Source organism: Mastigoproctus giganteus, chromosome 5 (genome assembly GCF_048544385.1).
Source record: "Mastigoproctus giganteus isolate SK-2022 chromosome 5, ASM4854438v1, whole genome shotgun sequence".
NCBI lineage: Eukaryota > Metazoa > Arthropoda > Arachnida > Uropygi > Thelyphonidae > Mastigoproctus > Mastigoproctus giganteus.
Window position 1 is genome coordinate 8,752,834 of NC_143579.1, and position 14,737 is coordinate 8,767,570.

The 14,737-nt window shown below is 34.6% G+C and overlaps 1 protein-coding gene across 1 annotated transcript in view; it reads right to left on the bottom strand.

Annotated features, from left to right (window-relative positions):
• Positions 1-2,435: 2,435 nt before the first annotated feature.
• The window catches only part of Cdc45 (cell division cycle protein 45), a 143,497-nt gene continuing 131,195 nt past the window's right edge, over positions 2,436-14,737 (bottom strand). Inside the window, exons 15-17 of the mRNA XM_090373853.1 lie at positions 12,701-12,756; positions 5,904-6,042; positions 2,436-2,534 (exon numbers count right to left, since the gene is read on the bottom strand). Of these exons, the coding sequence (XP_090229979.1) occupies positions 2,436-2,534; positions 5,904-6,042; positions 12,701-12,756 (294 nt within the window). The remainder of the gene's footprint in view (positions 2,535-5,903; positions 6,043-12,700; positions 12,757-14,737) is intronic.

Below are 14,737 nucleotides of genomic sequence, written 5' to 3' on the forward strand. Positions count from 1 at the left end.
TCCCACCTCGGGCTTGGATCAAAGTACTGCAAAAAACCGTGGGAGGTACATTATGGCCACAGAAGCGGATGCGCCAACAACTACCAAATAAAAAATAAATAAATAAAACTGGGCTTGGTGAAGCACTTCATAAAAGCCTTAGAAAAAGACGGAGACTGTTTCAAGTATATATGTCTTAAATCCTCTGCTTGTTCTTTAAGAAGCAAAATTGATGGGGATTTTTGTGGGTCATCAGATAAGGATGACACTACTTCAAAAGAACAACAAAAACTAGTTTGTACTAAAAGAAGCATGGATTACCTTTAAGGATGTTAACAATATTTCATTGTAGATGAAACATCAATATGATTGTTGGTTACTGTTGGATGTTACAATGGGACGCCCCAGAAGTAATACATTAAAGAAAGGCAACAAAACAGGTTTGTGAATAAAAGGCAGATTTCACAAAGAAAGGTAGAATAAATGATGATGGCTATTAACTTGCTTCAATATTCTTCTTTTGAAAGTTTTTTTTTTAACAATCATAATAATTATGTATTATTATTATTATTTTATATTACAAAGAAAAATGTTGATTGTGTTAAAATACAATAATTTCATTTATATTACTGTTTTATTCCATCCAAAATTTGTAAAAATTACTTATGTGATGTAATAGAAAAAAAAATATATAATAATTTTTTTTCAAACCAAATTTTCAAAAAAGCTTAAATTCATAAGCCTATATAATTAGTCTTTTGCTGAGAGATAAGAGGTAAAGAAGAAACAGTTAATAATAAAATTATTTTAATACTTAAAAGCATTAAATAAACATTATAAAACATGATTTGTCTTAGCATTTCTGTACTAAATGTGCTAAAGTTCTCTGGAAAATGCAAAAATATTTTTGACAAAAGCCTGAATATTTGCATGTGCTGTCTTTTTATTCAAAATGTTTCCCTTCTGAGTCTTAATTATTAGACTATTATTTTCCTACTAATTTAAGTTTTTGTCATGTTTTACAAATCAAAAATCTAAATCTAAAATTTAAAAGATTGAGAATCATTTCATATTTTGAGCAGATTTATAGTTTTATAATCAAATATTTTAAAGTAGAATAATAAAATTAATGTATTGCTATAACATCTAAATTTGTGTATTATACAATTATCTTTAGAAACATTAGTTTAATAGCAGTATTTGCACATGCTTCTTATAGATTCTTATAGAAAAACAGCAATTTGCTGTTGAAAACACAAATCATATTTTGCTGGCCAATGTCTCAAATAGTGAAGTTATTGCTGTACATTACATGTGTTCACTACAGTTAAACAGCACTCTCCCAAGAGAGTTATAATGCTATTTATTTGTAATGTGGTGCCAACCATTTGATGTCAGTTTTGGTGATTATTGTGTCTAAATAAGTTTCTAATAAAAAAATATATAAGTAGTCCTTGACTTTAGGAGTTAATTCATTCCTAGCATGCACTCATAAAGTGCAAATTTATTTCCTATAGATGTAATGTTAAAAACAGAGATTACGTTCTCAACAATGAAATTTGACCATAGTAGTAATGTTAAATAAAGGTCAACGAAACAATAGTTTATGCTTAAACAATGATTTGTTTATCCAAAGAAATGAAAACACAGCCTTTAAAATCAAGCAAATTATAATAAAGAAATTATTTATGTCATACAAACTTTAAAGAATAATGAGATCACATTTGCTTATGATCTCAAATTTTGTTTCCAATGTTATTCCTCTTCACCGTTTCTTTTTATTAAGATCACTCTCCATAGTATTACTTTGTTTTGGCATACTGTACAGTATTAATAAGCGGGATAAATTTGAAATAAGACAAGGCAGCGAAAATAGAGAGCAACACAACCACTCTTTGTAATGTCAGCATGGTAACTGTTTTATGTTATGTGAGTCAGTGAGACGCTCTAGACTGAGATGCTGCCTGAACAAACAAACACCCACGCACAGTAGAACACATAGCTATAAAATACTACAGTAGTAATGTAGTATTGTATAGCTACTGGCGTGACTGTAGCTATACAATACTACAGTCACGCTGTATTTATGAATGTTTAGCATTTATTTATTGCAATTAATGTTCATATTTTCAATTTTGTTGATACTTGATACTGGGGGGGCTCTTAAAACGAAAACTCAAAGTGGGAACTGCCTGTATATACATTTAAGGTCTCCTATGGAGAAGGTGAGTTCATACTTTTGATCACATATTCATTGACATTCTGGTTCTCACTGAAAAGTTGGGTGTGATATAAAAACTAGTTGATATGTGGAATTTTATTTTATTTTTAAACATGAAAGGTTGTTAAACTTAAATATAATGTGAATGGGTTAAGGATTGAGAATACAGAAGAAACATATTAATACTGGAATTGAAATGATTACTGTCTATTTAAATCTCACTGTTTATAAAATATTATATCATACTTACTGAAGCAACATATGCCTGCAGAGTAAAATGTGCCAAAAGTGTTAAACAACCCGGATAACTAAAATATTTTGCATCAGGTGTACCCTGTAAGAACATGTTATAAAAAGGTCAGATATTGGTACAAAAACTGGATTCAAGATAGAAAAAAAGAATCTCTGTAAAGTTTAGAATGGTAAGGTAATCAAGTTTTCATCTTTAAATTATATATATTAACTCTAGGTCAGTTATGTCCCTAAAAGGAACACAAGCACTTACATGTTACCTATTAAGATTCCATTTTTATATTATAAAAACTTTTTTGTTGAATTCAGCCTTTTTCAAAATAGTCAAAGAATTGAGAAGAAATTTTTCTTCTCATTTTCTTCATGTTAAAAAAAAATATATTAAAAAAAATAGGCCATCGTTATAACACGGTTTGCTTTACACTATCTGCTATAATGCTGTTCTTATAACTCGTATCTCACTATAACGCTGTTTTGCCAGCGTACAGATTGAATTTTTGGTATGTTTAATGAAAATGTTTCATCTGATGTAGTCGACAGTATGAGAATGAACAGCATTAAAACGTTTCTCATGCAGACTTGAGAACTTTTCCCACACTCAGTGAAATTTCCCCATGCTAATTTAATTGCGACCCAATGGCTTGTTACGTAGTTCTGAGATCAACATTTGAAAAAATTATCAAGTTAAGCAATATGCAGTATTGCTTGTAATATTTGTGTTGTACGCATTTATCTAAAGTCTAGTCATCACTCGGTACAGTGTCAGACATCATCCATAACGGACAGTTTACGTGAACATCGTATCATAATTAATACAATGCAGTTACATTTCGAAGAGTTAATAATGCCAGATAACATTAAAAAGCAATGTCTGTAAGTTTTTAGTAAGAAGACTGAAAAGGTAAGAAAAAGACTGAATTCTTAGTTTGAAAATTAAATTAGATGCTCTGAAGCAAATTGGTTCCAGTCAAGGATGTGTGCAATAATTTAGGACTGGCAGGTTCAACTGTAAGAACAATTATAAAAAATAAAGAATTAATTTTAGCAGCGAGAAAGACAGCTATTCCAATATTTATTAGAAAATATCCTATGGCACAGACTGCAACTCACAAATACAAGCGCTAAGCAAGTGCCATATTCCCATAAGGAATATTTGTATATTCCCTATGGGAATATGGCTCTAAGCAAGTGCCATATTCCTTATGGGAATATGGCACTTGCTTAGAGCTCTGTTTTTCTGGAACAAATTATCAGCATTAAGTAGGGTCACGTGTATACATACATACATGACAGGGACAATGAGCCAATGCAGATAGCACCAAAAACAATTTATAACTGCTAGCAAGAGGTGTTTGTATAACCCAGCTAATTCTAAAAAAAAAAAAAAAAAAAAAAAAAATACATGGCCACTTGTCATGTATTTTTTTTTTGTTGTTCAGTGAGAGGTGCATAGCACCTCTCACTGAACAAGCAGTTAACTCCCACAACTCTAGTGAACTGACACTAAAACAGAATATACTACCACCATTTCCTGAACAGAAATTTCTTTATTCTCTATTCACTAATTAATAGGACTTTAATTTTAACATTTTAACTTTAAATGTGCAGTATAATAGTGTTATAAATCTCTTGTCACAATGTCAGAGTTAGTCATACCCTTTTTTCATCACATCACTGTCATCCTGAAAACCTTGCCTATGTAATCTATCACTTAAGGATGAGAGTGATGTGAAATGAAGGTTTGTGACCACCTCCAATATTGTGACAAGTTTTACGACACTGGTATATAGTACTTTGTTCAATGTTATGAAGTGTTGTATACCATGGTCCTTGCCAATGTATTGCAATGTCTTGGCACACCCAGGGTCCTGAGCTGGATATCATCATTCTTCTCTTTCTTGGTGATTCCCTTCTACTTCTCTCTCCCTCCCTCTCTCTCTCTCAGGGTAATTCAGAAATTTTTTTTTTTTTTTTTTTTGCCCAGTGCTTTGGGTTTCCTTGCACCATAAGGCTAATAATAACAACTGACAAGTTGCAATATACTGGCAAGTATCCATTCAATGTATTGCAACTGATGCATACAAATATCATTGTAACTGGAATCATATTTTTTCTTAGAAAAAAAAATTAATGTTGTTACTCATACCAACTTTCATACATTGCATATATGAAAATGCAAAGGTCATTCCAAAAGTAATACCCCAAAATTTTCTTAAAGCTATTACAATATTGTTACACTGGTAGTCATCACACTTGGCTGTTTCTGTTAGTGCCTCTCATTGGCATTTCAGTCTTCATTGAGAAGGTGAATAACATTATGGGAGGATGTAAGAAGTGTCACTCCAATTGAACGTTGGTTAAGTGTGTTCAGCATAGTGAAACAATTAGCCTATACAAAAGGTGTCAGTTGAGTTCCTTAATAATTGGCAGACATACAGAAGATGTGGGAAAAAAAAACTTGGGAAATTTTGCATGGTTTGACAAAGTTGAATAGAAATTTCTGGTATGCATCATGATGAGAAATGAAACCACTTTGGACCACAGGTGAAAATGCACTCCATAGAATAGCATTACACACATTTTCCAAAGCAGACATTCAAAGTCACACCCTTTGTAGGTAAGGTCATGGCAACTATTTTCATGTCAAATGGAGCCAGCATCAATTCAGAATCATATGTGAACACATTTAAAAAACTTTGTACATGTGTCTGTAGTGCTACTGCACAGGTCTGTGTAAGATGTTTTGCTGCAACAATGTTCATCCTCACACCAATTTATAAACTATGGAAGCAATTACTGAGATTAGGGATATGCCTGATCCTTCATACAAATCCCAATCTCATGATAACACTGGGCTATTGTTTTGTTAAAAAATACATATCAGGAGAAGCTCAAGGTTGCACTCTCTGCAGGCAAAATCGCAACAAGTGTTTTCATACCAAAAGGAGCCACCATCAATTCAGAATTGTATGTAAACACATTTTAAAAAAATGCATACACATCTGTATTGCTACTGCACAGGCCTGCGTAAGAGGCTTTGCTGCACTGCAAAGTCATCAATGCCCAGTCCCCATACTGATCTATGAACTATTGAAGTGATGGCCAAGTACAGGTAGTCTGTGTGCCTGATCCTTCATACAGTTGTGATCTCACAGCATTGGACTCTGGTAAGATGAAGGATTTTTTGCACAAAATTTGCAAGTGATGACTTCCTTGTAAAAATGTATGAAGCAGTGGCTGAAGAATAAGAATTTTATTGTGAAGGCATATAGGTTATCATTCTAAGAGAGTGAAATGTGCCTGGGCTTCTTGGTAAAGTATGTAGAATAATGTACAACTTTATAAAAATTTGTGGGACATTATTTTTAGAGTAACTCTCATATAATACTGAAAGCATACATACATACAATCAAAAGTATTACTTGTTTTAACACACAGTTTTATATCTTACCTCTTCAATAATACCATATATAAATGGCCCAGCATTAATAAGATAATTCATATCCAATAAAGTTTGTACTTGATTACAAATTGCTATTAGTTGCAATTTTGCTAATTCAATTCCATTCCCTAGAATATTTGTACTTTTCCTACAAAATGAAAATAGAAATATTATTCTTATTATTCATCATATCTTTAAATACATAAAAATGTTATCTACATAAAATAGTCAAATGTAGAAAAACCAATTTAAAAAGTAACTATTGCATTGAAAGAAAACTTTGTTACTTAGAATTATGACTGCTTTTATAAAGATATCAAATTTAGGATTTTTGTAACTATGTTTACAATACACAAAGTGCTACCCAAAAGTTTCCAGACTTGTCTTGCCAGGAAGATGCTATAGAGTTCTGCCACTAGGTATTCCTTTGTGAGATTAGGCAACCAATTTCACTTCCCTAAATTGCGAAGTTTATTTTACAAGCCTCCAAGCAAATGGATGTTAAGTCCATTTATGATTTCTGTTTTTGCTAAGATGACGAATTTGAAAAAATTTCATGATCTCCAAGAACATATTCAAAATGATTGAATCTTTCTTTCAAATTTCATCACAGATGACACAAGGGTTTACATGTATAATCTGAAAACAAAGAACCAGTAGAATCAGTCTTGTCAATGGAAAGTCTGTTGTCTTCTTCATGTCCCAAGAAGGTTCAATTGAATATCAGGAGCATGTAATAGTATTTTTTTTAATACTGACAGTGTCACGAATTGGTTCCACATAGTCAAGCGAGCGAGCGAGCGAGAGTGTGCGCGCATGTGTGTGTGTGATAATAATAAACTTCATCTGTTTCCCAATACAGTTTTATTAATTGTGTTGGAAAATACATTATACAGTGGATTCCAGTTATTTGGTATACTGGTTAATCGGGGAAGCCGTTTATTTGGAACAAATCTTAATAAACAGAACCAAATCGAAAAAATAGCCAGGGTTTTCTTCGCTTAATTGGGATAACATGCTGTTTAATCGGGGCAGGAGATCACAGCACTCGAGATTACTCTACGATTGTCTCTGACCCTACTACGTGGTCTGGTCGAATTTCTAAAGGTCACAACCATAAAACAAAAACAATTAGCAGTTTTTGGTTTATTGGGCTTTTCTGTAAGTGCAATCTATTATAAATGGATAGTAAACTTGATCTTATTGAATTTACAATAATACCGACAGCTGGAATTCTGTGGGTTTTTACGTTATTATGGTGAAATGTGTTTCCCCTTCCATGAAATCTTCAATCATATAAAAAAATAAATAAATTTTCAGAATCTTCTCTTCATTCCTAATTTTTAAGCTTCTTACAGGAGAGACTGCTTCTACAGGGATGGGATACACTTAAATAGAAAGGTTGCAAGAATATTTGCTGATGATAATGAAGCAGTGTTAGGTGGGTTGGAAAATTGCTAGCTTGAGGGGGGGGGGGATACACAGACTAATAGATTAACAGTAGCTGCTAGCAGAGGTAGTAGTAGTAGTAGTGGCATGTGATGCAAGAAAGCAAGTGTATGAGCTTATACAGCATCAGCCAAAAAAAAAAAAACCACACAACCATTCCCTCTAAATGTTTGTCAAGTTCCTCCTTAAATTTATTTAACCTATCAACTTCCACAACGACAGATGGAAGTTTGTTCCAGCAATTAACCACCTGCTGGCTAAAGGCAAATTTCCACACATTTATTCTACATCTGTCTTTCCTAAATTTGAATTTATGCCCCCTTAGGTTTGTAATCTGAACAAGTGGAAGAATCCCATCAGAATTCAGTGTGCTCAACCCATTCAAGGCCTTATAACCTTAATCACATCATCACACAGGTGCCTAGTCTCCAGCCATTGCAATTTGCAGAACTTAAATCTCTCTTGGTAAGAGGATCCCTTCATTCCCCTCACCAATCTTGTTGTCCTTCTCTGTACATGCTCAAGTAAATCTACATCCTTCCTAAAATGAAACCTCCAGACATGGCTTGACCATTGCCTTATACAGAGGGACAATCACTTCCTTTTCCCTGCTAGCAAAATTCCTATATATCATTGACAAAATTCCATGACCTGCCCTGGCAGCCTGTCTGCATTGCTCAGAAAACTTCATATCTGACTGCACAATTACTCCCAGGTCTTTTTCATTTTCTACAAACTTAAGTGTAATACCAACACAGTTGGTACGTTTCTCTGGGGTTACTTCTACCCATATGCAGTACTTTGCAACTGTCAAGGTTAAACTTCAGTTGCCACTTCTCAGCCCATCTTCCCAAATTTTCTAGATCCTGTTGCAGTAGCACACTGCCATTACTGTCATTAACAACCCTGTCAACCTTTGTATCATCTGCAAACTTTGACACTAAGCCTGATATACCTTCATCAATATCATTGATAAATATACAAAACAACAGTGGACCCAACACTGAACCCCGTGGGACTCCACTAATAACATTAGTCCATGAAGAGCGGCACCCATTGATTACAACCCTCTGTCTTCTCCACTCAACCATCCTTTTATCCATTGCAACAATTTACTTTATACATTCTGCTCCAATTTGTACAGTAGCCTTCCATGCACAACAGTGTCAAAAGCTTTCCTGAAATCCAAGTATATGATATCAAAATTATTTTTTGCATTCAGTTCCTTTGTAACCACATCATAATAACCAATCATATTTGTCAGACAAGACTTTCCCTTAACAAACCCATGCTGTGTCTGAATTATTGCTGCAGTCTGGTCTAGATGATCCTGCAATGCATCTTTAACCAGTGACTCCATTATTTTACCCGGAACAGAAGTTAAACTAACTGGTCTATAATTACTCATGTCACCCTTCGATCCCTCTTTGTGAATTGGGGATACATTTGCACATCTCCAGTACATGGGGACCTCCCCTGAGTCCAAGGATTCTCTCATAATGAAGGCTAAGGGTTTGCTTACTTCCTTTACCGCCTCCCAGGTGCCTTTCTTATGTTTAACTTCACCAATTTCTCCTCCACTTTGCTCTCAGTTATTACCAAATCATTAAGCACCGTGCTACAATTTGATAAGATGAAAGTGATTCTTGCACTGCTTCTATTGGAATGAGCAGTAGCCTGGAAAACAAGGTGCAGGGGATTTCAGGAACTGATCTGCGAGTAATTGTGGAACAAGTAAATACATGGGCTGTGTTAGGGTAGCTAAGAATAGAAACAGATGCATTTATACTTGTGTATACACCAACGTTAGGAGTTTAGTAAATAAATTTGATGAATTTGAGGTGTCGGTCAAAACATCAAATGCAGATATTGTTGGGATATTAGAGATGTGGTGTCACACAGATATAAGGAATGCAGAAATGGAATTTGGGAAGTACAATGTGTACACGACGAATAAACAGGATAGGAAGGGAGGAGGGATTATGCTATTAGTTAAGAAACACATAAAATCCAAGGAAGTACAGCCAGTCGACAGAGCAGTGTCGAGTCAGTTTGGTGTGACATAAGCACAGGGAAAGAAAAATTGAGAGTAGGAGTATGTTATAGGCTAAATGACTTTGATGAGTATAATAAACAACTGTACAGAGGAATAGAGTGGGCCAGTAAATCAGACTGTCTTATAATGGGGGATTTTAATTTCCCAGATATTGACTGGATTTTGTGGGTTGGTCACTCACACACTATCAAGGCTTTTGTGGATTTATTGGATGATTGTGTTCTACAGCAGCATGTTTGGGAGGCAACTAGAGAGAATAATACACTTGATTTGATTATCAGTAGTGATTCTTCATGCATTAAGAATCTGCAGATAAAGGAACGACTGGGTGGCAGTGATCACTGTGTGCTGAAGTGGGATTTACTCAAAGAGATAATTACCATCAGGGGTAAAGGGAAGGGTTTTTCTTTCGTAAAGGTGACTATGGTGGTTTGAGACAGTATTTAAATTCTGTATGGTAGGACCAATTAATGATGTTACCAACAGCAAATTCAAAATGGGAAGCATCCATAGAATTAATCTTAGAAGATACTAGGCTTTTCATACCAACTAAGAAATGTTGTTCAAGGTTTAGGCCTAAATGGATGTCAGATGAACTAATGAGACATGTGGCAAAGAAGAAAAATGCATGGGATACATATAAATTAACAGGTGAAAAAGAAGCCTATGATAGATATAAGCTGGTTGGTACCCAATTCACAAAGGACGTTAGGCAGGCAAAGGCAGATTACGAGAAATCTTTGGCAAAGGATGCAAAGAAACATAGCAAAGAGTTCTTTACTTATGTAAACCCTAGACAGAAGGGGATGAATCAGATTGGTCCACTTAACATAGATGGTTCGACTATTGGTCAGGGCATGCCTGACCACTAGGCCGCCGTAGCCTAGTGGTCAGGCGCACGGGTGCATAGGTACACGTGCCTTCAGTGACCGGGGTTCAAGCCCGTGACTGCTGAATACGGTGCTGTTTCTTGTATTCTCTCTATCTTGTTAACTCCTCTGACTGTTTGGTCGTCCCGGAGTATAAACAGAAAATTTATTTATTTTATTGATGATCCTGCTCAAGTAACTGATAAACTGAATGAGTATTTGGCATCTACATTCACACGAGGAATTATTCAGAGAGGGGAAAGCCAGAGGTGAGTTAAACTCTGGCAGTGAGCTAGATGATTTTGTAATAACTGAGAGCAAAGTGGAGGAGAAATTGTTTAAGTTAAACATAAGGAAGGCACCTGGGGTGGACGGGATCTATCCAGTTATACTGAAGGAGGCAGTGAGGGAAGTTAGTAAACCTTTAGCCGTAATTATGACAGCATCATTAGATTCAAGGGAGGTCCTCATTGACTGGAGATGTGCAAATGTATCCTCAATTCACAAAGGGGTTTCAAAGGGTGACACAAATAAATATAAATTGGTAGTTTAACTTCTGTTCTGGGGAAAATAATGGTATCACTGGTTAAAGAGGTGATACAGGATCACCCACACAAGACTGAAGTAATAGTTCACACAGCATGGGTTTGTTAAGGGGAAATCCTGTCTGACCAATACTCGACACAATCACAAAGGAACTGGATGCAAAAAATTATTTTGATATCATATACTTCGATTTCAGGAAGCTTTTGATACTGTTGCACATGGAAGACAGCTGTACAAATTGGAGCAGTATGGCATTAAGGGCAAGTTGCTGCAATAGATAAAGGGATGGTTGAGTGGGAGATGGCAGAGTGGTAATAAATGGACACTGCTCTACATGGACTAATGTTATTAGTGGAGTCCTCCAGGGTTCAGTGCTGGGCCCATTGTTGTTTTGTGTATTTATCAATGATATCGATGAAGGTATATCAGGCTTAATGTCCAAGTTCGCAGATGATACAAAAGTTGGCAGGGTTGTTAATGACACTAAAGACAGTATGCTACTGCAACAGGATCTAGAAAAGTTAAGCAGATGGGCTGAGAAGTGGCAACTGAAGTTTAACATTGACAAATACTGCTACCCATACTGCATATGGGCAGCAGTAACCCCAGAGAAACATACCAACTGTGTGGTATTACACTCAGGGAGGTGTTGAATGAAAAAGACCTGGGGTAATTGTGCAGTCAGATATGAAGTTCTCTGAGCAGTGCAGACAGGCTTCCAGAGAAGGTCATGGAGTTTTGTCAATGATACATAGGAATTTTGCTAGCAGAGATAAGGAGGTGATTATCCCTTTGTATAGGGCAATGGTCAGGCTATACCTTGAGTGCTGTGTACAGGTCTGGAGGCCTCATTTTAGGAAGGATGTAGAGATGCTAGAATTAGTACAGAGAAGGACAACAAGATTGGCGAGAGGAACAGAGAGGTGCATTTACGAAGAAAGGCTTAAGTTCTGCAAGTTGCAGCATCTGGATACTAGGCACCTGAGAGGTGATCTAATTGAGGTGTATAAGGCCTTGAATGGTTTGAGTAGGCTCAATGCTGATAGGATTTTTCCTCTTGCTCATATTACAAATTTGAGGGGGCATAGATTCAAATTGAGGAAAGACAGTTGTAGATTAAATTCGGAAGTCTGCCTTTAGACAGCAGATAGTTGATTGCTGGAACAGACTTCCATCTGGTGTTGTGGAGGTTGATAGCTTAAATAAATTTAAGGCTGAACTAGACAAACATTTGGAGTGACTGGATGGGTGAAATGGGAAGGTTTTTTTTTTTGTTTCCTTTTTTGGCTGATGCTGTATAAGCTTGCTTTCTTGCATCATATGCCTCAACTAATGCTAATGCCATCTCGTATTTGAATTCACAATGTTTCCCAGAAATTTAAAAGAAAATTCTTGCTATCCTCTGGGGTGCCACCCACCTACCTACCAAAATCAGTGTATGTACACACACAAATACAGACCGGACACCCCTGACAACAGTGCTACATTTATTTGCTATTAGCTTATAATTTTAATATGTATGCACTTGAAAAAAAGCAGGTATTCAAATGCCATTAATTCTCTCATAGGGTTATACTAATTCTTCATTATTCACCACTTCTAAAATTTATGCAATCATTCTGATTTTAATTCACAATTAGTCATTTTGTCTGAAGTAGAAAACAGTGAACTAATAAAACATGTATATAACTAATGCCATAAAAAATACCACCAAAATGCTGCACCCAAATCATAATTTAACACACCAAACCATAGAAAACTTATGCTAAACTTATTCATAACTTAAACTTTTTATACTGTTTTATTTTAAAATAAAAAAGTAATATGTAATTCTCTTAAAGAATAAAAAACCAAAAATATATTTTATACAATTTTTTAGTTCTTACCTAGACAGTGCATCAAGAGCATCTAAAAAATTTTCAGTCTGGGATTTGTTATTTTCCTAAAATAAAAGTTACACATCAGAGCAGATTATTTTCAAACAAACATAATCACCATATTTAGAAAGTCAGATCATGGTTTAATTTTTAATTAAACAAATAAATACACATGGAATGGGGTTTAGCCCAAGATAAAAACAGCATTGGGCCAGTGGGAAAAAAAAAATTGTTAGTTAATTTCAATTCTAATAAAACCTAGTTCTGTCTTATTTCAAAAAAGAATCTGTTACTCATGCTGATTTTCAACAAAACTCAAATTTCTACACAAATTAGCTAATGTATGCAGTGCATTACATTTCAGCAATATATATAAATATAAATGCAACAAGGCATAATAAATTAGTAAATTCACTATAATGACTGCAGTGAAATATCACCATATATTTATCCATAATGGAAAATACTATGAAAGTAGTATGAATGGCATCAATTTAATTGTATTTCATATTGTGACTACACCTTCACAACGAGTTACCATGTATTGCACTACTTCAAATAAGTAACATTACAAGGCTTGTTGGCCTATCATTGGTGGGCAGGTAGGTACACCGATGTTGCAGTCATGTCAACCCAGTTGTGAAGTATAATTCCACAATATGAGAGATGCCAGTTGGTGTTTATAGTAGCAATATTAATAAAATAAACACAACAAGGCATAATAAATTACAGATTGGTAATACTCTATAAAGATAGTAGTGAAATATCACCATATATTTATCCGTGTAATGGAAAAAACTACAAAAGCAGTATGAATGGCATCAATTTAATTGTATCTCATATTGTGACTACTCCTTCATACCATGTATTTCTCTACCTCGATGTAGAGCCTTGAAATGGTGCCATCTGGGTGGTGATATCCCCCAGAGAATAAATAACAATAGTTATCTCTATTGATGAAGTATTACTTATTCGTAATACTAACTCGTATTGGCAACTCGTATTGGTAATCATGGTAACTCGTATTGGTAATCATGGTAACTCGTTGTGAAGGAGTAGTCACAATATGAGATATAATTAAATTGATGCCATTCATACTACTTTCATAGTTTTTTCTATAAAGATAAATACATGGTGATATTTCGCTGCTATCTTTATAGTGTATTACCAATCCGTAGTTTATTATGCCCGGATGCATTTATTTTATTAATATTACTAATATGTACACCAACTGGCATCTCTCATATTGTAGAATTATACTTCACAACTGGGTTGGCATGATTGTAACACTGGGGTACCTTACCTGCCCACCAATGATAGGCCAACAAATCTTGTAACAGTGCTGTCTGGGTGGTGGTATCCCCCGAGAATAAGTAACAATAGTCTTTTCAATTGGTGAAACGTTACTTATTCAAGGTAGTGCAATACATGGTAACTCATTGTGAAGGAGTATTCACAATATGAGATACAATTAAATTGATGTCATTCATATACTTTCGTAGTTTTTTCCATTATGGACAAATATAGTGATATTTCACTGCTATCTTTACAATGTATTACATTTCAGCACATTTTTGCATTCTACTTTTTTCTTAAAATTAAAATTAATTGAATTTTTTTGTAATTAACTGAAGTGAAAAGTAAATATAGTTATCTTCTTGTCAATTAATTACTAAAATTATAACTTTATAGAACCCTTAATAAAACTCTATAGTTTTTATGTTTTCTAAACTTATCTGTTCAGTTTAATTACAACTATATAATATTTATTACTCTCCTGTATACATTTTAAGTCTCTCTCTCTCTAAGTGTGTGTGTGTGTGTGTGTGTGTGTGTGTGTGTGTGTGTGTGTGTGTGTGTGTGTGTGTGTGTGTGTGTGTGTTCATAAGTGAAACTACATTTAATTTATGAATTTCCTTTTTACATACAAATTGCATGGAACAAAAATAATAATTGCCAGCTTTCTATTTGCCCAATTTTAATGAAATTTCAGATGGCTTGCCAAATCTTTCTACATGAACCAAATATAAAATTTCATGAGAACCC